Source organism: Acyrthosiphon pisum, chromosome A1 (genome assembly GCF_005508785.2).
Source record: "Acyrthosiphon pisum isolate AL4f chromosome A1, pea_aphid_22Mar2018_4r6ur, whole genome shotgun sequence".
NCBI classification, from domain to species: domain Eukaryota; kingdom Metazoa; phylum Arthropoda; class Insecta; order Hemiptera; family Aphididae; genus Acyrthosiphon; species Acyrthosiphon pisum.
In genome coordinates, this window is record NC_042494.1 from 162037161 (window position 1) to 162064511 (window position 27351).

General features: G+C 30.0%; 1 protein-coding gene across 4 annotated transcripts in view; it reads left to right on the plus strand.

The window, feature by feature from the left end:
- LOC100159811 (neuroligin-4, Y-linked-like) overlaps nt 1-27351 on the plus strand; it is a 516542-nt gene that overhangs the window by 442232 nt on the left and 46959 nt on the right. For all 4 annotated transcript variants that reach the window (XM_029488726.1, XM_029488724.1, XM_029488727.1 and 1 more), the window contains 2 exons: nt 9521-9670; nt 24148-24348. In XM_029488726.1, the coding sequence (XP_029344586.1) occupies nt 9521-9670; nt 24148-24348 (351 nt within the window). The remainder of the gene's footprint in view (nt 1-9520; nt 9671-24147; nt 24349-27351) is intronic.

A 27351-nucleotide genomic window follows, 5' to 3' on the forward strand; every position in this document is an offset into this window, starting at 1 on the left:
AATACGAGGCGTTATTGTTGGATGAAAGAAATGTTCAGTTATCTTCTCGAAAAATAATGAAGCAAAAAACAATAATAATTATTATTATTCAATCGATTATCGTCGTATCGCGAGTGCATTCAGTCACGATGGTTGTTTTTTTTTTACCGGAACCATTTCCGAAACATTAGAAAACTGTAAAATGCACGCGAGCTTATCGGCGGTAATTCCACGATGGCTGCGACAGAAACGTTTCAATGACTGTTTTAGTTGTACCTACGACGCCATCGTGTATTATATCCGTCGTCTAGAGCAGACCAGCGATTTTTAACAATACATTACGATTATGATATAATAATATTTATAATAATATACATATTATAGAGTTCTGAATTTGAAATATTTCAAAATTGAAAATTTCAATTGATAATGAATGACTGGTCGACTGATGTTACGCAGTTAATTAGATATAAATGGTATTATATTTTTGGTTAATTATTATCACTTATCAATTGGGTCTCCATATTATGATATTGGCTATTACTTATTATTATTTATTAGTATCCGATACAAAAAAACGTATTTTTAAAAATGTTCTCTTGCTGTAAGTTTATGACTTACGTACGGTTTTATTTTTATTATTCACATAAATGAAATATTTCATGCCATTTTGAAACCCTAATAATATATTCCATGTTTCTGCGTTATAATCGTTTTTCGGTCTCTGCGCTTTCCCGGGCTAGCGCATATAATATCAAGACCGCGTCGGTTATTTTTGGTCAGATTAACCGCGTTTACGGTTAGTATTGTTTATGCGTTTAGATATCACTTTCTCGACTGTATTACACGCACCCGATCCAACGTCGGCCAATAACCGAAACGTTATAGGTACCTACAACTACACACGTACACTGAGTGTGTATAGGTGCACACATTGTACTGCAGGAATCGAGGGGGGTGGCACCATTACGTTGGCGTTTTTCTTCTCCTCCTCCTCCTCCTTCTATTTCTTCTTCTTCTTCTTCTTCTTCTTCTTAGGAGTGTTCTTTTTTTTTTTCATTTCATTTGTCCACCGCAGTACTGCAGCTGCCGACCCGGTTATACGATTCTCAACAGAGCACTTTGCGAAAACCGATTTTTCAATTCGAAAGTGTCGTGAGGGTTATTCCGCCGGTCTCCGCGCCGTAACGCCTGGGAATGAAATAAAAATAACGTCGGGGAGGAGTTCGCCGTTTTATGGGCAGTTTTCCTCTATTCTTTTTCCCTAGATTTTTTTTTCTATTTTTCTATTTTTCTACTTTTTCTACTTTTTTTTTTTTTTATTATTTAAGTAAACTGGCTCTTTTCCGCCCGATATATATACGCGTTTCGTGTTTTCGCAGCGTGCACACCGCCGCCGTCCCGTTCCGCGCCGTATACTTTTATACGCTGATCGAATTTCGGGCTGCTCCTCACACGGAATAAACGGTCGTCGTCCGCTGAAAACTACTCTTAGCGCAATATATCATAAAATACGAGATAAAATAAATAGAAGCGCGCGCGCGTGGTGAAACATATTATTTTCTTTTTTTTCCCCCTTTCCCTCCCGCCAAAAACGGGGAACGTGATGCGTGTATTCGGACCCGAATAAGCTCCCCGCGCTCAAAACATTACCGTATTTTTCGTCGATATACGATTTCGGTACGTATCGGGACCTTGATCCGTTCGTTCGTTCGTTTGTCCGTTTCATCCTCCGTTCACATAAATACAACTGTCGTCCCGAAGACAGAAAGCACCTATATATGTGTGTCTCGGAAAATCAAATTCGATTTATCCGTTATTTTCCTAATCGAAATCATCATCCGACTTCTTCTTCGGTTTATTCACCGGCTACCGTTAAATATTATGTTTTATAAATGCCGATACACAGTTTTTATTTTTTGTAATCTAATTTTTTTTATTTCGAAAGGAATACCATAATATTTTTCCACCTGTTTACAACTGCGTTTCTATAAAAAAAAAACATTTTTAAATGCAGTATATTATTATTCTTACAGCTATATTTTTTTATTTATTTAGGTACTGATATCTTAGTCTTCATCAATTTACTATAATCATTATCGAATGGTAAACACCTGATGATGATTTTGTTTAGTTATATTGGGTATATTTTATGTCTGTCAATATTTTTTGATTTGAACATGACGTAAAAATATATGGTGCATTCAGTGAATGTTGTCAGTATTTCAAATATATCATATAAAATCGAATGTAATATTACAAACAGTGTTATTACAAAGTACCTACCTATTGTTTTTAAAAATATTTTAAAACCACTTTTAAAGGTACGTACCAACTATATGGTTGGTTTTTAGTTTTTACTGATTTTCATGAAAAAGGTGCACCTTTGAGGGAAAAAAATAGCGATTAACAGGAATATGGAAAAATTCTTTTGTCTACTACGTTTCTTTTTGATACGACACAATAATATTACGTAGCTGTAAGATACATTATGTTGTATTAACATTTTCATTTATTTGATTGTTTCGTGTATTTTCGATCACAACTGTATTCAATATGTTATGATGGTGTATAAAGTGGCCACGGTCATTAAGGGTCTTTAATATTAATTATCACTACAACCAAGGCCTAACCAGGGGGTGGACACATTTGGGTGGCAGGCTGATAACAGAAGATCATTCGCCGTTTTATTTGAGGTTGTTTTTATCAATTTTAATTCAAGATAAGAAACATATTCCAAACAACATTTAATTACATTCAATTCCAATTACAGTTTACAAATCACTAATCAGTCTAATCACCAACTAAAATTGATAAAAACTACCTCAATTAAAATGGCGGCTGATTTTTTTTTTTTGCTTTATCTTACTGTATAATTTGTTATCAGTGTCCATTCTGATTATTCTATTCTGAGGCCTAACTAAATACATTGCATTTTGGCTATATAATATTATTTTCATAGACGTTTCCGTGGTTTTTTTGAAATCGAAGTGTTCATTATTTTTTTTTTATGACAATCTGCGGTGATGCGGATGAATAGAATTCGAATCCGCTCATGTCCACCAGCGCACTGTTGATGCATATAAATTATGCCTGCAAACGCGTTATATCATATTGTAAATTCTCGTCTGCTGCAGTGATCCAACCACGTTTCGATGGTACGAGACCGAAGATTATAATTTGTAATGAATAAAATCACAGCAGGATAGGCGCGCGCATTGACTGTTCGCCTAGAATTCTATACCAGTAAACACTAAACATATAGGTACCTAGGTACCAGCTATTAAAATAATTGCTGCGAGAAACGTAGGTAGGCACTCCTGTGACAATCGCAATAATATAATTTTATAGTTTTATAGGTAGGTAATAATAACAATTATGTATAATTTTGAACTACGAGTTCCACTGTACGAACATAATATTATCATTAATATTATTTCATTTGGAAAATGTATAGTCGTATAATAGTCAGAACGATATCGGTCGTTCAAGAGTCATTAAACAAAGTCCCGTCGTCCATATGGGTACGAAACACGAACCGCAGTTATCTCTCGACATTTGAAAATGTAAGCAAAAGATAATATTATTATTTTTACGACTTGCGAATAATCAAACTTATCTACACATCAGCTGCTGTACCCACCTACCTACCTACTTATATTATTAATTTTCGTGCTCGGCTTACACTAAAATACAGAGTTAGGTTCTTCTTTAAGACCGTCATAATTTTGTATTGTGTTTTTTTTTTGTTTTATTAAATTTCATGTTTTGTCTTACTCGTGCACTGCAATATTTTATTTTAATATGTATTTATGACTGCGAGTTTTCAACTTAATATTATTATTGCACTATACAATGTATAATAACAATTATTTTTTTTTTGGTTAGTGCCGCGTTTGTTGCCGTCATTATGTTTAGAAACTTTTGTTTTTTTTTTTTCATTTTAATTCCAGAGGAACAGAAAACAGTACGTCATTATCCTTAGCAGTGCCTTAAGACGTACGACTGTCTTTATAAAATATTATAACAATAACAGCCAATATAATAAAGAGAATTTTAATTAAATAATACATTATTTTCTGTGAAAACGTGAAATTCCGCTCTTTAAAATTATTAAAATGTCATCTATTTTACGGGACCATACTGCAGCCATGGTTGTCTGTTACATTTGTAGAAGTGTTTCAATGTTTGTAAGATGTTGTTGACGCATGTTTGGATACGAATAGGATGTAACTTTTTAACAGCTTTTTGAGTGGTTTTCGATAAAACTCAGACTTCGCGTTAATGTCGAGATTGTGTTGTCAGTAGAAAAGTGAGAGAAGGGTTCCTAATGACAGCGATATGTTCTGGAAACCATTAATCAGACCCGAGTGTCGATAAGACGTCGCCAGAAAATAGAGAAGTGAGGAATATTCAAAAGCGGGATGTCGATAGAGAGGAAAAAAATCTTGGTAACATATCGCTGATGAAATAATTATGAAATAAATCGTATACCCTGTGCATAATGTCAATATTCGCAAATGTCGTGCCTATGCTACATAAGTATTTATTTTATGGGAAAGTACTTACTGCCACAAATCGATAATAATAATACGTCGTTCGTGCGTCGCAAATATAGATTTGGAAAATATACTTTTCATAAACTTTCTAAGCGACTTTTCTTTGTTGATTACCGTAGGTAGGTATATGTTTGTAACTCTTTCTATGCTGTATATTTTTCGTATAATAATTATTAATTTATTATCATAATAATCATCGTTTGCACATAAATCACTCGTGGTTTGTTCGCGTTTACGCCTTTATAATAATGCGCGTGAGACTTTGTTATCGCCGTAGAATTTCTGAATATATTATAATACAAAGCTTATTCATTTTTTCCATTGCAAATTACGTAGGTACCTACGTAATATTCGTTTGAAATTCAAGTTAACAGGAAAACTGTAATCACGTCGCGACGCTATTTCCCGACCACAGCTATACCAATGTACACGACTTCTTTTAGACTATAGACTTATAGACTTCTTTCAGCGAGACGTCGGTAAATATCATCTGCAGCGTAGAATACGAATTAACGCATTAGCATTAGTCATAATATTATTATTACTCAGTAGGTTTAAGTTTATAAAATATAAAACGCAATCCGAAAATAATCATTTTCTCGTTACACCATAACAATATTATAATATTGTCATCGATATCAACACTTCCGTATGAATCGCTCCACGTGCACATAATATCACAGGGTGGTTACCTCTCAAAGTGTCAAAAAACGAGACGAGAATTATAATAACAATTATTATGTTAGGTGCTGTACAAAAAAAAATAATAAATAAATTCCTAAGTTAATGAAATTCAAGAAAATATGGGTGCTTTGTTTGAGCCCCAAAATTCCCATCATTCAACAAATCTGTCCCGCGAAATACGTGAAGGGTGGCTACCCTGCATAGTAATTCGTATATTGTAATACCGTATTGTTATTATTGTTGTTGTCGTCGTCGTCGTCGTCGTGACATCAATACCCGCGATCACAGTGCGTGTGCGATACATATTGTTATTGTTGCGCGTCGCATGTAAAACCGCAGCGGACAAAGTTCGTTTGGAGCTCTTCGGAATAATTACCCGCCAGCGACCCCGACACGTGCTTGCGCTGTCTGCGGAGGGCGGGGACGATCGTCACCTCCTGTTATGGAACAATAATGATAAATACAGGTCGGTGTATATTAATTAAACACGCGAGGCACTTGACTCGAGAAAAAAAAAATGTTTCAAATAATTAAATAAAATGTTTGTTTTAAATAACGTATATAATAGATTGGAATCGATGAAACGCGTCCCGTTTCTTATATTAGGATGGGAATCCTGCATTGTAACTCGTGCATTATAATACCGTATTATTAGTATTGTCGTCGTCGTCGTGACATCAATACGCGTGATCGTGTGCGACACATATCGTTATTGTTGCGCGTCGTATATTATTACAAAACCGCAGCGGACAAAGTTCGTCTGGAGCTCTTCGGAATAATTACCCGCCAGCGACCCCGACACGTTCTGGCGCCGCCCGCGTCCTCCTATAAAATCTCACACGTCGCGCAGGCAGGTAAATCTCGACGGTTTCGTCGGCCGGCGCCGGCGCGAACGACTATAATAATTATTATACACATCCGCCGCGGGCACGTCTTAATACGGTTTATAGTATCATGTTAATCCGACGGCACATGATAATATATATATATATATATATGCATACAATAGGTGGGTACATTACATGTTAATATACATTTATAATGTATATATTGTTATGCGCGTGTATAGGTATTATACAACAGTATATATTATAGTGTTTTCCAAACAAAACGCAAAACGCCGGGTCGCGCCGGTTAAGGGCACACGCCACCGCAATCCAGACCTAATGTGGTGCTGTGTACGGCAACAGATGTTCCATTGTCGTGCCGCGATCCTAAAACGGACACGAGGCCCGGCCCGGACTGAAACTGTGTGCATATACAACATGTATATATGTACATAGCCGTATTATATACCTATACAGGGAGAGTGTGTTTGGGTAAAGTTTTAATCTCGCCTCTTCTCCTCCGCGACCTCTTTCCCGTCCGCAATCGGAGAACAGCGCCGACCGACCAGCGGGTCTATACCATAGCGTTTCCCTTGATTAATAAATCGTCCGCGAGATGTAGGTATGTGTTTATATATATATATATACTACCTATAGGTTAGGTATATATACTTGTAACTTTCCGTTGGTATAATAATATAATATACCGACATGGAATCCTTTACGTCGGTGGTTCCTCGACCCCCGCTGCAGCGGCCACCCTTATGGCACCCGCGGTCCCCACCCCCTCTCGTGTATATACAGCTGCGGCAGCTTGTCCGTCCGTCTGAATCCCGCGAACACGATGAACTACACAACAGGATACATGAAACATATATACTTATTCGGGACACACTATCGGGGGGTTGAAGATTATAAATCCTTTTCGAGCGCTTTTCGCGACCATTATACGTCGAGCGAAAGCGTTCGGCAAACACCATCACCCCGAAGTCGGACGGAGGAAAAAATCGAAAGCTTCCCCACCCCGAATCCTTTATTATATCCATTTATCGTACATGGGATTATTAAATTATGCCATCGCCGATCGACGACCGCGAACTGTGTTTTACGTTGGAGGTTATCAATGTGTACGAACAATATTATGATGTACTACACGCGTATTTATTATAAAATTATTGTGTAATATGAAATTATAAAATATATATTATGCGTGTAAAACGCAACATGGGGTGCGCGCGTCAGCCCAGTCGTAATCCCGCACACTTGAATCACCGTGGTGCGCGGTAGAGGGGGGGGGATAAGAGATTCGCGAGTTTGATCTAAGCCCGAGTTTAAGTAGACTTAAACATTACATTATAAAATACTTCGTAATAAACCGCGCGTTTTGCGCACGATAAACTTGATTTCGGTGCAATTTTGAATTTTGTATAGTATTAATAATATTATAGTAGGTATATATCATAAAATATTATGTTTAGCGTGGATTAAGTATGAAATATATATATTACCTATGTATATATAAGAATATATCACGTATATTTTAATACTATAACGTTCGACAAAAATCGATTTTAATTGTGATTCCGCGATTTTTCTGTACACGACTATTTGGGCTTTTTTTTTTTTACAAATGTATGCCTCAACTTTTATAAAGTATGTGAGTGTATTATTACTCGAACGTTTCGGATCCTTTTAAACATAATACATAACAAGTTTGAAAACGTAAACGGCGAAAGTTTCTTAATGTCGCGTGACCTCGTTGAACGCCTATAAATAATGGACAAGTCATTGAACGTTTCGAAAACTATTCCAATGACTTCAATATTGAATTTTGGAAGTAGGCGAAAGTGCACAACGGGTATATAGTGCACACGAGTTATGTTTGACACGATATTGAAAAAAAGTTTCTAGGTATACGTTTGACGCAATCGAAAAGCAATAGAGTGGCTATATATATTAATAGCAGTTGGCTTTCGAAGTTTCGCTAATATCAATTTGTTAGCACTCATAATTTATTGAAATAATGCTGTCGTGGAGCTTTGCGAAAACAAAATATTATAAAACCACCTGTAAATATATAAAACATAAATATTATATACCTATATATTATATATATATGTATGTTATACGTATACCTATATATTATATGTGCGTATGCAGGAGTGTTCTAAAATGTGACCGCAGTACGCGTAATTGGAATTGTTCAAATATTTTTAATGAGACTTTACTCGAGTTCCGTCGATGCGTATAAATTCCGGCAATGTTAATATTTTGTTGGCCATAACCAAAAAACATAAAACACCGAATCCAGTTATATTACGTATTATACCGTATAGCTGATTGGCATAAAATATATAATAATACCTATGTAGGCCTACCAACCACCGAGATGTTTTAACCTTAGCTTTTACGCTCGACCTGAATAAAGAGTAATTTTGTATTTATAATATTATTATATTATGGTTTCGTGCCGGGCGGTGTTCGCATATATTCAAATCTTACATACTATTATTATTATTATACGAGTCTACGCGAGATACGCCCTAGTCGCATTCGAGTGGAATTCATTTAAAGCTAGTTCATATATTCAGCATGTTCGACTTACTTAGACGTATTATATAGTGTGCACTGTACACACACTGCACCAGCCGCCGCGTGTAAGTAGAGAAAACCCATCATCGTAAAATACGTCCCCGTATCTCAAAACTCGCAGGTCTCCGTCGCCCGTTACTTATTCATCCCATTATTCATATTATGTTTTTCAACGCAAGAATATAGTGCGCCTTACCTGCGGGAAGGTATGCATATATATATATATATAATATGGCTTTGCTCGATCTGAGAATATCTGCAGAGAGGATATACGTGTAGGTATATGGTTTATGAATGTGTAAATATATAAAACGCGTATATAGGTACCGGGGTATGTGTACATGATGCACCTGTATTATATAGACGTAAGGTTTTAGACGAGTTATTTTTTTTATAGAGAAAAAAACACAACCATATAACTTATAATATATGTGCCTATGTGTGTGCAGTGTATGTATTAAGTTTAAGGGCAGCTTATTTTCGTCGATGATCCCGCGGCGGAGGTAAAATTGAAAAATAATAAATACGCACGCCGCCGTCTGAGACGTAGTCGATAGATGGATAGAGACGGATATAGCTTGCCGCCGGTATAGTATATAATAAAGGTACGCGGGGGCATTATCGTAAAACCGTGAATTTTACGGCGAATTTCGAAACGATAATAATATTATATTATAACATTCTCGCCGGACACTGTGGCTGCGTCTGTCACGCGAGCTAAGTCTTCTCCCTGGGCGAACGTTGAGCTATAATCAATTTTTGCCGACCAAAAAAAAAAAATACAAAAAGCCACGTTGTTCGCGGCGTTACGTATATATATATATTATTATGAAAACGAGAATATCACAATGACAACGATTTTTTAACCACCTGTTTCAGGGAGCAGAATCGTCCGCAAGTATCCCGTACTTGTTTTCATACACGGCGAATCGTACGAGTGGAATTCCGGAAACCCTTACGACGGCCGAGTGTTGGCCAGCAACGCGGAATTGGTCGTGGTCACTTTGAACTACAGACTCGGCATATTGGGTGAGTTTAAAATGAAAAATTAACGATCAGAAACCGTCAAGATCGGTGATATTGAATTGTGTCCAGCTTATTATCTTATTATCTTTGAATTGAGTCCGTATAGATAAAATGTCATAACTACCTATTAGCCGGTGGTGACCTTTAACCTTGCACATTATATTACACATAATTTTACTATTTTTAATATTTTTTTATTAATTGACCGCCGTTTATACTTATTATTACAATTAAAAAAAAAAACAAAAAAAAAACGGTGCATATAATCACACACATTTTTTGGGAGATTACTCAGCCAACTTGCACGTGGTGTGTCCTGGGTAACCCTAATAAACAATATTGTTATATTTTAATTGGGTTCTGAATTTGAAATATTTCAACGAAATGATGAGAAGTATATTTTAAGCTGATGGTTAGAAATGATTACACACAGAAATATCGGTAATGGATAACTATTAACAACCAAGATTTACGAATTACCATGTTAATGGCATTATTATACTATCGGTTTACTTATCAGTTATCACTTATTCGTTAAGTCCCTATATTGACTATTATTTATTAGTATTCAACCAACTTCAAAAATGTTTTCCCCGCTGTAAGTTTATGACTATAATATTATATATACAGTATAAACTTTTAGATATAATACACAATTATTTTTTAATTTAGATTTTTTACATAAATGAAATGTTTCAAGAATATAAATTTCATGAAATCTTAAAACCCTAATAATATAATATGACAATTGAGAATATACGAGACACACAATAGTCAGCTGTATATGATTTAATGTCATATGTTTAAATGAAAATAACGCACGTTAATATACGATTCATGCAAACGACTTTATAATTACACACTACGAATAACAAACAAAAAACAGAATATTATTATATAATATTTTATAGTGTACTCATAAAATATAGACGTTATATTAATAATAGTACACACATTAGAAACGACGTATATTATTATAATATTCAAATAGATATTATTGTTATTTCAAACACACGAGTAACGTAATTTTATATTACTACATAAATTTAACTCTATAGATATGTAAACTTTGTAAAGATATTATAATAGATAAGATATTTACAACTTTCCTCTTTACATAAGATAAACATTAAACTGTTACAGTCTAACCCCTTTAACCAAAATAAGATGTACCTACCTATATCAGTGTATTATATTAATATAATTTATCACACTAAAACAGGTACCTATTCTGAAAATAATTTCTCTGAAAGCGTAAGGCTAAATTTATAAAATGTATAATTATTTTTAATTATAGATTTTCAACTATAATATTGTACAAATTAAAAAAGTTTCTAAAACTATTGAAGCAATTAAAAATTAGTAAATAATAAGAATTGGTTAAAAAATGTTCAAAACCCATAATATATAAATAGTAAAAACTTTTAATATTAATGGATATTATATACAGTTAAAATATATAAATTGTTTCAATTGAACAGTATTCATTTCCTAGAATACTTACATCAAATGACTGTAAATAACTGCAGTAGATAATAGTAGCCACTGGGTGGTATGTATAATTTTATTAAAACTAATTATTTTATTTATTCACACAATTTTAGTGTAATTACTAATTAACATACACTAGAAATAACTCTGTAATTGGTATTTGATCGAGAGCGTACATAGAATAGTTAATATCATAAAATAATTTATTAAATATTCATCCACACTGATAATTGAAATAAAAGCAGAACAAAAAAAACACATTTTCCACAGTAATTCAAACATAATTAGTTTTTTCATTTAATTATGTTTATGTAAAACACTAAATAAAAACTAAAAAAGTATAGAAGATGAATTGCCTAAAGCTGTTACTCTCATTTCCCTCATCCGTAATGCTACGTTCCTAAAAATATTCAATTCTTTTTCTGAAAATGGTTTTCTCCGCAGAACTCGCTTTAAAATTGTTCTTCTTAAGCTTATACGTTTTTATTTTCTGTGTACGTGAAAGGTACCGCCAAAGATAAAATATATTAAAAAAAAAACCAGTATACCAACGTTAACGTAAAGTTTATTATTGTGTATATTATGATTATTTATCCAAAGATTTATGACTCAAATGATTATTTTACACGGATGTTTTTAATTTGTACAATATAATATTATATTCTAATATTACCCGCGTATAAAATAAATAAATAATAAAAATAAAATGTCTACTTAAAATATGTTATATTGTATTACGGCTCAAAAACGTGTTTCAGTGGAACTAAAATTTAAACGCATGTCATAACTCGGGTCGCTGTTATTTATTAAGCAAAACAAAATGGACATTTTTCACTAAACATTTGTTTCGAGTAGGTACTGTACACTACTTGCACAATGGCTTATTTAATAATTAATTAGCATAATATAATAAATCGGTTCATATTACTACGCTCTGAATTGTTTAGTCACTGTTTAATAATAATAAGTATGGATATAGGTAGAACTGTTTTTTTTTTTCATTGACTCTATAATAATCTGCGTGTTCAGGTAATCCGACAATTTAATCATTTAAAATATATATCTGAGACGATTAGTCGAACATTTTTTGAAAATATAGTGATTGGTGTGTCACGTGCTCGGCATTATAATAATAAATACTACATTCAATTAATACAATTAGATTTATTCGTTTTGTAAACAAATAATCAAATTTTATGATTTACCTACTTTGGTAGTACATAGCAATTAAAACACACCGTCTACACATATTTTTAAAAAAAACTTTCATCTGTATGAAATATTATGTAAATTTAACTTGTTCTGTTCTTGAATATAAATTTAAAAATTGTTGTTCGGTTCGTTTAATATTTCTATCTTTTTTACTAGTGCAAGACGTATTTTAATGGGTATGTTGAGTTCTGAGTATTTACAAAAATATATTCAATACATTATTATATTTATAATGTTATTTCGTGTATACATTAAACATATTTTAACCACGTGATGAAAATAAACCATAACAACTACATTAAAAATACATAAAATGAAATTGTTTTTTTAAATTATAATATTGAACGTTTTAGCGACTGAGTGAATAAACTATTTGAAGCGTAATGCGTATTATTATGTCTGAACATAATAATATTATGTTTACCCAAGGATATAGGTATTAATTGTTCTTTGTGTTATCAAGAAAACCAAATTTCCTCCTATCAACCCAATTACTGCAAGTTCAGCATACTTGGTTAAATCAAATTTTGCTCTATCCATACTAGTCAAATATTTGTTTATCTTAGGAGTTAGGACTCGTGTAGTTTTTTTGGAAAATGTTAGTCTCATTATACATTGATGTACCGAAACTTATGTACAATATCACATTATACATTTAATAATATTGTACAGTATTATGTAGGCATCAGTTTTATAACGAGGGTTTTTTTAATCCAGATGAAATTGGGAACATGGCATACTAAACTAATTTACGAAAACATTCTCGTGTTAAACATTTTTAAACTGCCGATATACATTTTGAGTTTCAGACACACATTTTCAATTTGTCGGAATAAAAATTGTATTATCATAACATTATAAGTGCAATCCTCCAATGTGTCCGAAACATTATTTATAAATAAAAATAATAAATATAAGTACACAAAATATCTGTATTTTTGTATTATTCCATTCAACTTATTAGTAGGTGGCAATATGTATATTATTATTAATCATAACTGCTTAATAATCGTTTTGAATTTCACTTAATTATTCTACGGAAGGTTGTTAACCAAAATAGCCTTGTTTGCCTTTAGATTCCAAGTAGTTTTAATTTTAAATTTTCGTTAAATATCAGTTACAATGAAAGTGCTTTGTTTAATTATTTTACCGAGTAAAACGAATCCACAAGTAGAAAATATATTACAATATACTTTCTTCTAGTTATAATTAATTCAGTTTAAATTTGCATAGTATGGATAAACATGTATAGTGTGAAAACTAACTTTAGAAACAACATCTATAGGCGTATTTAAAATAAACAAATATTCTTTGTGTATAAAACTTTAATAAAATTAAGCATAACCAAAGAGTTAACGAACAATTTATAATATTATATATTATTACCTATAAATTAATTGTATTCAAATTAGATCTCTTAAACAGTTTACCTAAATAATATTTTTTGAAGTATTTGAATCATTTTGCGAGAGTAATCAAAAAACACCGTCAATGACTAGAGTTTGGTAAAATTTTAAATGGATTATCTACATATTGTTTTTTCCTTAGATTGAGGATTATATTTTTTTCCCCTTTTTCTTGTTTAATACTAATTAATATTTTATTATTATCGTCAGATAGTTCATATCAGACATATTATGTCAATACATTAAATGAAAAAACACTGAAAGCACGGCTCTTAACAAATTATAAAAAAAATTAACTAAAAAAAATGTATACAATGCTAATTGTCAGTTATTACAACAAATGAATGTGTTTAATTCAAATTTACATGGTAATTTAATAGTGTAACATAATAGAAAGGTATATTTTTGGTATTATAATATAATGTAAATAATACAATTATGACGTAAGTAATATAATATTATAATATTCATATATCTAGATAGTAGTAATTATTTATAAATTTATTTATATTTATGTTTTGTAGGTACCTACCTATTTTTTATAACATAATATTAAAAAACAAATATTTTTATGCTTGCAATAGTGTGATCGGTTTATCAACTAAATAAATTTGTTAAGCTATTCAGTATCGTAGGTGTTAAATATTTTTATTATTTTTATTTTAATTACTCACTACCTTCCATTTAATATAATTTTAATAATAAACATATTGTTTTACTCTCATCCATTTTTTTTCTGAAACACGCACATAATTAATTGTAAAAGTTAAGGAACTAGACATCTACTCAAATCATAGGTAGTTATGGTATATGTTTTTGTACAGTTCACATTTCCTATAAAACCACACGTTTTGTATATTGTATAATAATTGTATAGAATATGTTCAAATTATAAAACGGCAATATGTATTGTAATGCCTATGATATATATATATATTATTGTCTCGACTAGCCATCAATAAAAATGAAATAAATAATATTTTTCAAACAAATATAACAATCATTAATCATTAGAACTGTGCATAATATATTATTTTCCCGACGACTTTAATATTGTCACCTCGCATGACGTATTATATGATGTTTATAGTGAATCAAACAAAAATCACAATCTCAATGAATATAACCTGAAGCATCCTATTGTCACGATGACAGTTTCGAATTTGTGAACAGAAGAAAAGACCCTTCAAGTGTTTAGGATTTTTCTCTTATCTCTTGACATTTTACCAAACACAAATCCACCTGTCTTCAACCAATTCTGGTTCAAATTTAGCATCCATCAACGATGACACAAAATAAAAAAATAAAAATAAAATAGAATATGTTACGTTATATTCATTATTCATATATTCATATATTTTTTATTGACATTAAATTTATTTGTAAATATTTAATATTATTGTAACTTAAAAATTTGGCACGTAAAATTACAGTCATCTTTTCACCACTGTTTCTTTTTTTTTTTTTTTTTTGGGGGGGGGGGGGTGAGGGAGGAGGGAATTTTAATCGATTAGTTTTAAATTATATGTTATTGTATTCTTATTGGCATTTACCATGGTATTATACATTTTGAAATATTGTTTTACTTGAAAAAAAATTTTAACGCAATTTCAGTTTATACACATTACAAATTATGCAGATACATATAACATTACAAAATTAAAGTATGGACACTTCGGAGTAGTGCATACTAATATTATAAAGATATATTATGGTTATTTGGCTTGTTAAAACTTTCGTGACACGCTAATTTACAGTCTTGTTTTCAAATAATGTTGTAAATAAATGTGACATTCATAGAATAATAATGGCTTAATTATCTCCCGAAAGGAAATTTCGAGGCAGCATCATTGTTTGTATTCTTTGGTTTTATAATTGGTAGGTTTCGTGTCGTAGACTTTTAGACCAAACTGTATACTCGTTTAAAACCGCCTAAAGCATTACATCAGTTGGTAAATTGAGGGAGACATGGTACGACTTCGGTTGGCAGAATGGACCGTTGTAGTTTTTATCAAAAATTGTATTAAGTTTAATAATGTTTGTTAACAGTTTTAATGCTGAATGTTTTGAATTAAGAAGTGTTATATAGTTAGACTAGACAATTACACCTACTACCTATAGTTGGTCTAAGGGTTATAGGTATAATCGTATAACTTAATCCCTATACTGAACTATGATTTGTATTGAGGTATTCATCTTGGCTAAAAAAATCAATAACAAGTTCCAAAATTCCAATAACAAGGTAAATTATTTGTACTTACCGATAAGTGGCGCCCCTCGTTCCGTTTGAATTAAATTATTAATTTTTTTTAAATATTAAATAACTTATTATAATATTTTTATTTTATACATTTTTATTATAAAAAAATGCGTTTAAAAAAAGTTTATTCAACAATATAATTTCAGATGACTTATTTAAATACCACAAACAAGTTTTAAAACTAAACTTTAAATAAATAATGATAATAACTATATTTTCTATTTTACTTAGTTGTCCAATTATTATAATAAACAAATCCTCGGAGATTGAAAATAACCATTGCTATAAAACATCACATAAATATACAAAACTTAATGCATTACCTTAAAAGGATTCGAGCAATTTTGAAATAAATAACATTATATGTTTATAATAATATACAATATGCACTATTTTTTGACATCCGTTGTAATACATATTCCTTGGTTTTTTACTCACGGTGTGCCTCACCATTATATTCGATAACATTATGGAGTTGGTGTTAAAGTTTTTAGATTGTCTAAAATTACCATAAATTTGTTAAAAGTACTTACTAAAATTTATACGACCCTTTTTACATCGAGGTGAGAGAAGTTAAAGGTCAAATGCATGTTATATTGTGCAACTTTACATATGAAAAAAATGAAAAGGTAGCCAAACCGGGTCACTTGTTTTCTAATGCAGTTCTATAATATTATAATATAATATAATCTAATCCTAACAAAAAATTGGGCCACCCATTATATTTAATATTTATTCCACATTTAAAATGGTCGTATATTATAATAATATCATGGTGTTCATAAGATTTGAATTTCTTCCAGTAGGTACCTACTTAGAACTAGAAATATCACTTTGTCATTTTCAGATTTAGGGCGGTGTGGGGGAGGGAGTTTGGTGCTAGGAATATGAAGTAACGGCCGTTCCGCATATTGGACTTTTTTTTATTAAAAATTACTTATAAGTATATGTATATATACATCAGGTATCACGAAAAAAATATAAACGTATTAATTGTAGACCATGCTACCAAAAAATAGGTTAAATTTGTTTTTGCCCGGAAGTTATTCGTGATAAGTACCTAAAAAGCTTTATTATCAACATTGCAGCCACCATAAAAAATCCAAGATCTGACCTTGCACTTAGTCGTTTTACCTTCTTAGATTGTAATTTTAAAAGTACCTATCTTATTTTATGTTTGTTTCTTATAGAAATGTTTATTCTCTAAAAAAAGTGTCATAACTGTTACATTTTAGTACATATTATGGTAGGTATATGCTTAGATAAAAACATATAATACATTACAATTGTATGATAATTACCGTTACTAATTAAATAAAAAATAAATTATATTAAATTATGTTCACTTACAAAATAAACTAGTTACATATAATATTATAACATAAAGGTCTTATTTAATTAAAACGCACGATATAAAAAAATTCACAAAATAATATGGTTTGTATCGTGCCATTAAAAATATTTCCACGATACACTGAACGCATTATCTGAAGTGAGTTTTTGTTTTTATTATAGTACAATGTAATCTGTGAACATCTCTATAATTGACATATTTTGTGTGAAAATGGCTCATAAATATTTAACTGAATAAAAACGATATTTTCTCTATATAAATTATTCATTTAATTATTATATTTAATATAGTATACTCGCTCTCTCTCTCTCTCTCTCGTAAATTTTACTGAAGTGTTTTAAAATCACAAAACACGATTTGTGATATATTATTTACTTACTATTATTATTTGCAAGTCAGACTGTACAAACAAATACTTGAAAATTAGTCGTTTTAACAGCTTTCAAGTTTGTCAATCCACTTTCTACTTTGCGCCGTTCTCGCAATATTTGCTCATTCTATTAACTATTACTCACCGTCTTCACAACTTTTGTTCCATCGTGTGATTTCTATAGTGTTCTGTGTTCGGCTTCTATGCATTTCATTTAAATTATTTTTCCCTCGTTTATATATTTATTTTTGTTTCTCTTCCGTTTATATATGGCCCATATTATATTGCGTTGTATTTATTCCTTTTGAAGATGACAAACTTCCGTTTACGCTGTACGCTTGTAGTGTACTACGTTTTCCGAGCAACAATACGCCTGTTTAATAGTGGTTATATCAATGTTTTATATGACAAAAGTTTGTAACGACTGCGGTTACCGGATAAAACCTTTGACTTTAAAACAATAGAATTCACTGTAATTATTATTCAACTGTAAATTTATCTTGTTGCATTTTCCGTTAAAATATACATAAAATACAATATAATATTAATTACAAAAATATTAACAATAAATTATATTGTCGATCGTTGGTTTCAATCGTCGTTTATTTCTATAGTTTATCGTCGTTTATCTTTGCAATCATTTATTTGGACTTAATGTTTTTCGTAAATGGTGTAATACAATATTTAATACTATGTCAAACCTGCGGAGAACCTCTTAAAGTCAAGCACCTCTTTGTGTACTGTCGGAACCATATGGATACAAGAAAATTCCTAAGATTGCCTGAAAACCACTTTGAAACCCTCAGCCCAACCGAAGTCAACATCAACAAAACCATCTCAGTTCTCAAACACATCGATATGTACAATTTAATCTAGGAAAACCATTGTATTCAACCAAATGCGTTGTAAATACTTAATATTGTGTAAGCTAATAACCTAAGTTGTCAAAGCTGCACCAAGAATAAAAAAAAAAAAAAAAAAAAAAAAAAAAAAAAATAATATATATCAGGTCTGTAATAGAAGTATTATTATTATTACCAATTATTCGTATATGGATTTATACCACATCATATAACCAATCCCACATTACCACTGATTGAAATTTTTAGTGGTATTGATCAATCATCAACTAGCCTTAATTGTAAATAAATTTTCATTTCATTACATTTTGATATATGTATTTTTTACGGAAAACTATAGGATAAAAACATAAAAAATCTCTTAACATGGCATAGTTCATGTGGGTTTTGGAAGAGCCGCTGAAAAAACATAGCACGATTGGTGAAAATACTCACGTACCTAAACTTGACTAAGAACACGTCGAAAATGTGCCAAAACGAACGAGACTTGTCCACCAAGGATTTTAAATCTCCAGACAATATAAGAACCTACCCTATATTGACCCTATATGTCCAACAGAGTTCTTAACTCTCAAATTCACTGGCGTAAAGCGTAAAATTGAATGAAGTCTTAGCATTATGTGACTTACAACTTTACACACCATGAACTGGTAAGAATTCTAGAACAATATTATTATAAAGACCGTTACGTAATTAGGTCCTATTTTAGTATAGGACCTAAGTTATAGACCTTCGTTTAGTATCAATGAAACAGTTTTAAAATTTTAATGATACAATTAAATATGCAATAAGCAAATATATATTTTTTTTTAAAAATCAAACAAATTATTTGAATGTTCGATGTATATCTTTGTTCTGAAAATTAAAATCAATACATACTAGTATAGCTTTTGTATTTTATTATTGTTTTTACTATTCTAATTATTAGGCATAGATACAATATTATTATCGTTATATTGGATGCATATTTTGCTTATAAAATATTGTTTATATAATGTTTTATTTAAATATAGTATCAATTTAAATTAAAATACAAAGGAACAAAGGGAACAAAGTAGGTTTCCACAAAGTTCATAATGAAGATTCTGATAAATTTTATTTTGCAAAATAAGCTAAATATAATGGAGAATTATTATTAAGATACTTTAAAATAATTATAGAAGTTCAACATTTCAAAAGAAATTTTATTCAAAAGACAAAATAATTGAATATATTGAAATGTATGACCATTATTTTATGCCTTTTTTCAGTTATTAAAAATAAGCAATGTCTCCAAGATATAATATTATAAACGTCAGCTTCTACGACTTTAGAAAAAGAGAGTAGTTCACCTTGCCAATTTTGCAATGAAATCGATTCAAAAATTAACTAAATATTAAAATTTAAAAGATATTTAAAAGTGTATAGCTTACTTAATAATAATATAACAATACAATTATTTTAAATTATCGAATAATTTATTATTTTATAATTTGTTAACGATATAATATTATTATCTTATTTTATCAAAGAGATCTTTTAAAATTCGATAGGCAAGTATGATGTATTACACTTGCGATGAATCTCGTTCTACTAGATAATATTAACTTTCACATGATAATATAACTGTGAACACATCATTTAAAATTGTTTAACCCATATTTTAAGTATTAGTACAGTAGAAGCCGCTTATTAGGAACACTTTTTGACCAACAAAAAATGTGTTAACTAACCGATTGTCTCTAATAGGCTTTTGGTCATAATATATAATAATATGAAAAAAAAATGAAAAAATTTACAATTTTTAAAAAAGTGGCTCCTATGAAAAAAGCATATATTTTCATTATGGACTCATATAATTCATGCGAAAAACCCGGAGATTTGATTGGGCCTGTACAATGTGCTTTCTTGCGTGTGTGAATTACCTACCTACCCACTGTTTATATTTATAAAAACATGTCTCTATACTCTTGGTTTTTGGAAATTTAATAACTCCCCACATCCATTGATTTTCCGATGTGTGGTGAAAAGACTGTACTGCACAAAAACACATGAACGCAAAGTACACAAACACTCATCAGGCATGTTGGTGATCCTTGAATATCAATGCTAAGATACTTAAAAAAATGTGTACTACATATTTGGCTGTTGGATTAAATATTTAAACATAATATTTTATATTTATTTTTTGTCACCATGTCAGTGAACATCAAGTTATATTCGTAATGTGAACCAAACGATTTATCATAATATATTTAATTTAAAGTAGATTTGCAAAATAGCTGAGTGAGTGTGTATACTGTTTAGTAGGCATCAGAAGCTGTTTAAGTGACAATAGATAAATTCAAAAATGTATTTTAATTGGAGAATTTGTGAATATTTCATTAAACTAATGCATGCTTTTATTTTTATGAATATTTTGTTTTTAATTTTTACATTTGTATACAAACTGCTAAAAAAATGTAATAAATACTTTTCTATAAGTTCAATCTGAGTTCAGTATCTAATCGAAAGTGGTTCGCATGATAGATTGAATGATATTAAATTACCGAAAATCGTTTGCCTAAAAAAACATGTTATCTTGCAATTCAAGCTTTCAAGGTGAAGAGTTTTTTTTTTTTTATTTTACTCATTTTATGAACTAACAATTTAAATAATAATAGAAAAATAATTTCAATATTTTTTTGAATTGAATTGAATGGAACAATCATTACAAAAATATTGCTGGTATATTTTGAATATAACCCTAACAAAAGTAAAGTCAACGATATCACCATAATAAAATTAATATAAATAATAATATGTTTATTTATAAAAAAAATAAAAAATATAGTGTCAGAAAAAAGTCACCTCAGATGGTAGGATGCAATTTGATTGGATTTATGAAAGCCAGGAACCTAGCATAAATCCTTGCACTCTGATATTAATTTTGAAGGATTTAACTGAAAGTTAAAAAATTGAAACATTTATTTTTATGCTTTAATTACTTTTCTCGTCAGTACATCTCATTAAAACTTTTTTGTAAATGGATTAATGTGGCATAACGTTTTCAGGAATTCGACAGGAAAATCCCATTGAAGGTCGTTCTTGTCATTTGCTTTTATAAAATATCAATAACAATACTAATTAAATTTGTAAATATTTTTAATGTAAAACAAGCCAAGTTTTCCTTTTTCATAATACATACCAAAAAACCAAATCCTCCTACTCAAAAACGAGTAAAAAATATTGTTTAGTTTATACAAATAATGAGTGTCTATTAGTTTTGTTTAGCTATTCATACTTAAACAATAATTACAACTACCTAATGTACATTTGCTTTTATGCTTATGACTATAATATGTATATATTATTATTCATAGTTATTTCTTCAATTTTTCAATACCAGATACAAAACCATTATAATTTATAAATTTATCTGACATACAAAAAATAATCGATTTTGACAATAAATTGTTATATTATATGTTGGCTTGTATCCACATTATTTAATATTCAATATTTTTTACTCAGACATCCAATTCTTAGATCGGAATTTCATAATCCAATAACTCTGCAATTGTTAAATAATTGCTTTATTATTGAATAATGCGTTTGGAACCGTTTTGCTACCTATAAATTGTATTCGATGATAACCATATTATATAGCATTGTATTTCAAAAAAATTATAATTCAATGACCATTATGTAAATTCATTTCAAGTAAGTACTTGTTGTTTGTGAAAACATTATAGATAATAACATTTCTTAGTATCTGTTTCGTTATTTTGATAATTATTTGTGTCGTGTGTAGTTGACGTTTTATACACCTTATTGTGATAAAAATATAATAAATCCAGTTATAACATAATTATAAATTGGTAACACAGCGCCTTGGATATGCAAAATAGATACACAGCATCGTCTGTTTTCCATGACTTACCTATACCATGTTTTTGAAGAAATCGTATAATATTTTATATTGTTATTAAAATAATGAATATTTATTTAAATAACAAAGTATATCATTATAAATCTTGAGCATAGGCTTTAAGGGGACGAAAAGGAATGTTTCGGGGCCACTTCCTTGTATCTTATTTATATGATTTACACCAAATTATAATATAATATGAATAAGTATAAGACATAATGCGAAATGTAAGACTAGAATGATCATTGATTAAATACAACATTTTTGGTCAACGAAAACGTGATAATTATTATTAATATTTTTAAGTTTTTTTTTCTAAATTAATTAAATATTTTGCGTATACTTTTTTACAGAAAGCGATGACAAATTATGCCAGAAATTCAAAAAAAAACAATTCGTTTTGGATAAATAAATTATTTTTGACATTTTACTCTTAAGAATGAATTTTCAGCTTTTCACTTCACTCTAGCATATTATAAAGTGTACAATATTATAAAATACAGTTTCATCAATATTCAATATAATTTAGCATTACTAATGGATAATTCATATATTATAACAGTAACTAAATAAATAGTACAATATTTATGAATCTTAACTAATTACTTAGGTATTCTTTTATAAATCTCTTCATAACAGCGATATATAATTATCTATATAAGTATATACTGCAAATATAACACCTTATACTGTTGTGGTTAGTATTACTAGAAAAGCCAAATTTGATTTTCTTAAGTTAGAAAACAACAATTTTCAACAAAACATTCGTGACTAAATGCAAACGTCGTGCCACACCGAGCCACAGAAAATATTATAAATAATAATAATAATATATCTATTATATAGATACCTATATAATATTATATACTACTATAATAGTATACATAAATACTCTATTACCTTTCTATTAGTAAAAATGTCATATTTAGGTGTACTTCATGGCCTATACAATATGCGTATAAAATACATATTGGTTTATTGGTAACAAGTAGGTACATTGTTTGTGTTTGAACTGGGTTGGTTTACACTATAATACGTATACTATACCTACACTATTTGAAAAATCGACGATCATAAAAAAACCTCTATAAACATTATATTATTAGAAAACGAATTTAATTGTAAATGTATGATAAAATAAATTACACATTTTTAATCGAATAATAAATGTGCACGATTCACACCATTATAATGATTGAAATGAGATCAATATTGTATTTTACATATCTTATGAATTATTATCCTCTATTCAGAATAAGAACAAACTAAATCCGTCGTTGTACGGCCATCCATCTCCCCTACCTCCACAATTAATATTCACTATTATAGCAGTATTAGGTAGCGAATAATTGACGAATCGGCCACCAGGTGGTCTGGCAGCTTCGAACTCAGTTGCGATGCGCGAATGCGATATGTTATTATTCTGAACAGAGTACAATACAATTACATGTTCCTCAAATTAATACAATATTATATATAGTGGATTTGGTATTTACTGCCAAATCGACTGAGCCACTTCGAATTTTTATCGGGGAAAAAACCAATAATATATTAGTGGTATATTCGTTGCGTATGCAGTGCGTGACGTTATAATAATATTACAATAATCATCGGTTTTTTTTCTGTAATTTCTTACAGGATTTTTGAACGCCAATGGTTCGCCCAACTCGAGGGCCCGAGTGGCCAACTATGGACTGATGGACCAAATAGCTGTGCTCCACTGGGTGCAGCAGAACATTGCACTGTTCGGTGGAGATCCGGAGAACGTTTCTCTGATGGGTCACGGGCCCGGAGCCGCTTGCATAAATTTCTTGATGATATCGCCGACCGTGGTCCCAGGTATGCTTAAATAATATACACCATTCGTAATACGAGGAATTTTTATGGTGGTTACCACCCTCTGGATAGAATATATCCCCATCGCACGATGGTGTACAGACGCCGTGGGATATTATTACCGACAGACGTATACGGTTAAAACGTTGACCCTACAAATTTATCGAGTTTAGGAATAATCCGAGATATTTTCACCGAGTATACAAATTTTCATTATTGAAGTCAAAAACTAGGTACTCAAAAAAAAAAAAAAGTGGGCAAGTGGATTAATATTTTTCAACTGCTATTGTAACAATAAATCAGGAGCCTTGTATTAAATTTTCACGCTTTTTTACCAAACAAACAAAATTTTATTGATATTTATAGAAAAAAAACTAAAACAAATTGAAAACTGAGAATGTCCTTAAACAGCTCAAAAAGAGTCAAAATATTTTGAAATTTTATGGTTTATACAAAATAAAAATATTAACATTCAGTGAAATTTTCAAATATCTACAGTCATTCGTTTTTTAATTACAATAAAATAAGAAAATCGTCATATGACAAATCGAGCGAATATCAAATGTTGTAAAAATATGAATTTCAAACGCTCATAAAAATTTAATTTGGGCTTTCTTGTAGACATTTTTTATGATAAAGGTAGACAATATTATGAGAAATCTTGTATTATATTTTCAAATCTTAGATTTAAAAAGAAAAATTTTTATGAATTCTTAACCCAAAATAATTTGCTAATTTTCGTGATTTTTACATATTTTGTCAATTTTTGAACTTTAAATGCTATTAAAAAAAAAACTGTGACTAAGGATTTTTAATATTTTTCAAATGCCATTGTAACAATATAGTAGGAGCCTTGTATTAAATTTTCAAGTATTTTTACTCAACAAATAAAGTTTTATTGACATTCATAGAAAAAAAAACTAATAATATTGGAAACTGAAAACGTTCCTAAACAATTTAAAACAAATCAAAATATTTTGAAAATTTTATCATGTAGAGAAAATAGAAATATAAACAACTAGTGAAAATTTCATGTATCTACGGTCATTTGTTTTAATGTTACACCAAAAACCAAAATCAATTTTCTCAAAAACAGATTTTGTGTAAAAATTCCCGTTTTTCCTTAATTTTTCTTTTGTTTTTCACGGCGCTTTTGAAAACTATTGGAAATTTCAAATTTTGACCTCCCAAACGCACCAACTAAATTCGCTAAAAACAAGATACGAAATCGAAGCAGTTTTACTGCCCCAAACCGTGATGACAGGCACAAAAATAAAAAAATTTAAAATTTAAAATTAAAAAATAAAAAATAAAAAAAACACACATCATTGTAAAATCAATACATTCATCGTTCCACTCAGAATCTAAAATAGTAAAGTAAATATTATATTTAAATAATTTAAATTGATTGTATATATATTGATTGTATATTGTATATATATGTATATAGGCCATGGGGTATTATTTTTTGCTTTGAGGGTATACTTTTTTTTATGATTTTTTATACACTCTATTTTATTGGTTTAATTGACCATGTCGATATTATATTAAAAGATATTTTTATAAAAAAAAAAAAAGACCTACCTTTATATATAGTAGTATACCATACGCGTAGTTTTAAATTATAAACATCATACAAATGTTAAACAATTAAAACAATTACGGTTTTTTTTCATCCTTTTGTTTAATTTTTTTCAAAACATTTTGTACAATTTCAAAAGCATTTTACATTTCATAGTAGACAAAAGATACAATACGTGGGGACATACGCGGTTTTATATTTTCACAGTACCAAACTACGTATTTTTCAGTGTACCAAAAAAATATATCATAGAAATCGATTTTTTATCCGCTGGAATTTTCAGTAGACGTTATTTTAGTATTTTACATTATGAGTGATGATTGATATAAAATTTGACACGAACTTAAAAAAAAAAACAATAACTACTTTCTTACAGTGACAAATTCATATTCTTATGTATTGACTCGTATTTAAAGTTGGTTTCGTGTCGGACAGACACCTCGTGGCTCGTATACGCATGTGGAAACCGAACAAGAGCATATAAATACAAAATAGAACATTACTGTCTATAGGTACCGGCTATACCACTTTTAATGATATATTATAATTTTATTATTTGACGCACATATATAGCAAACCAAAAAATGTGCAAATGCTGCACAATAACTCGGTCTGGGGAGAATATTATTAATGTTCGTAAGCCGAAACATAATCACGTCTCCGCGATGACTCGGTTTACATATTATCATTTAAAAATTCGATCACCGGAGTCATTCTCTCTCTATTTATTCAGTTGATTATACGGTGCAGAGTTTCATCCGAGCTGCCTACCTATTTATTTGTTCCGCGTAACAAGACGTTGTTGACTGTATTCTTTATACACATATAACATATTCATTACATCTTAAACCGGAGTATCCGTACACTTGAGTAATTTTGTTTACGTGCGTCGAATAATTTCAGCGTTTTCGGACGGGTCCAAAATCGTCAGGATCAGACTTTGTGAAATTATACACCGTGAGATCGCATATATGCTCGTCGTCATGCATGTATTCTAAAGGATTTGTTAAGTTTACCTTTAAACAGACTGTTATTATAAATAATATAAAATATTATATTTATATTCTAGAAATGTATGACATATGTACTTACATATATAAATATACATACAGCGACACGATGATGATCTGAAAATTATTGTAAATTGAAATCACATAAGAAATATAATAATAATATTGTGGAACTTTGATTGGTTTTGTGCGTTGGAAAAATTCTGCGTGCGCAATAGATGTGACCGGAGTGAAATCTTCGTTGAATCACTAAATCCAAGAACATTTTAATTTAATATTAGTATACATTAATGCCATCGAAATTCGATGATATTAACGTCTTTACCTATTCTATATTAAATTATAGTAAAATATGCATGTATAAAATGATCGATTAAAAAGTTAACCAAAAAAAAAAAATATTATGTTTTAATC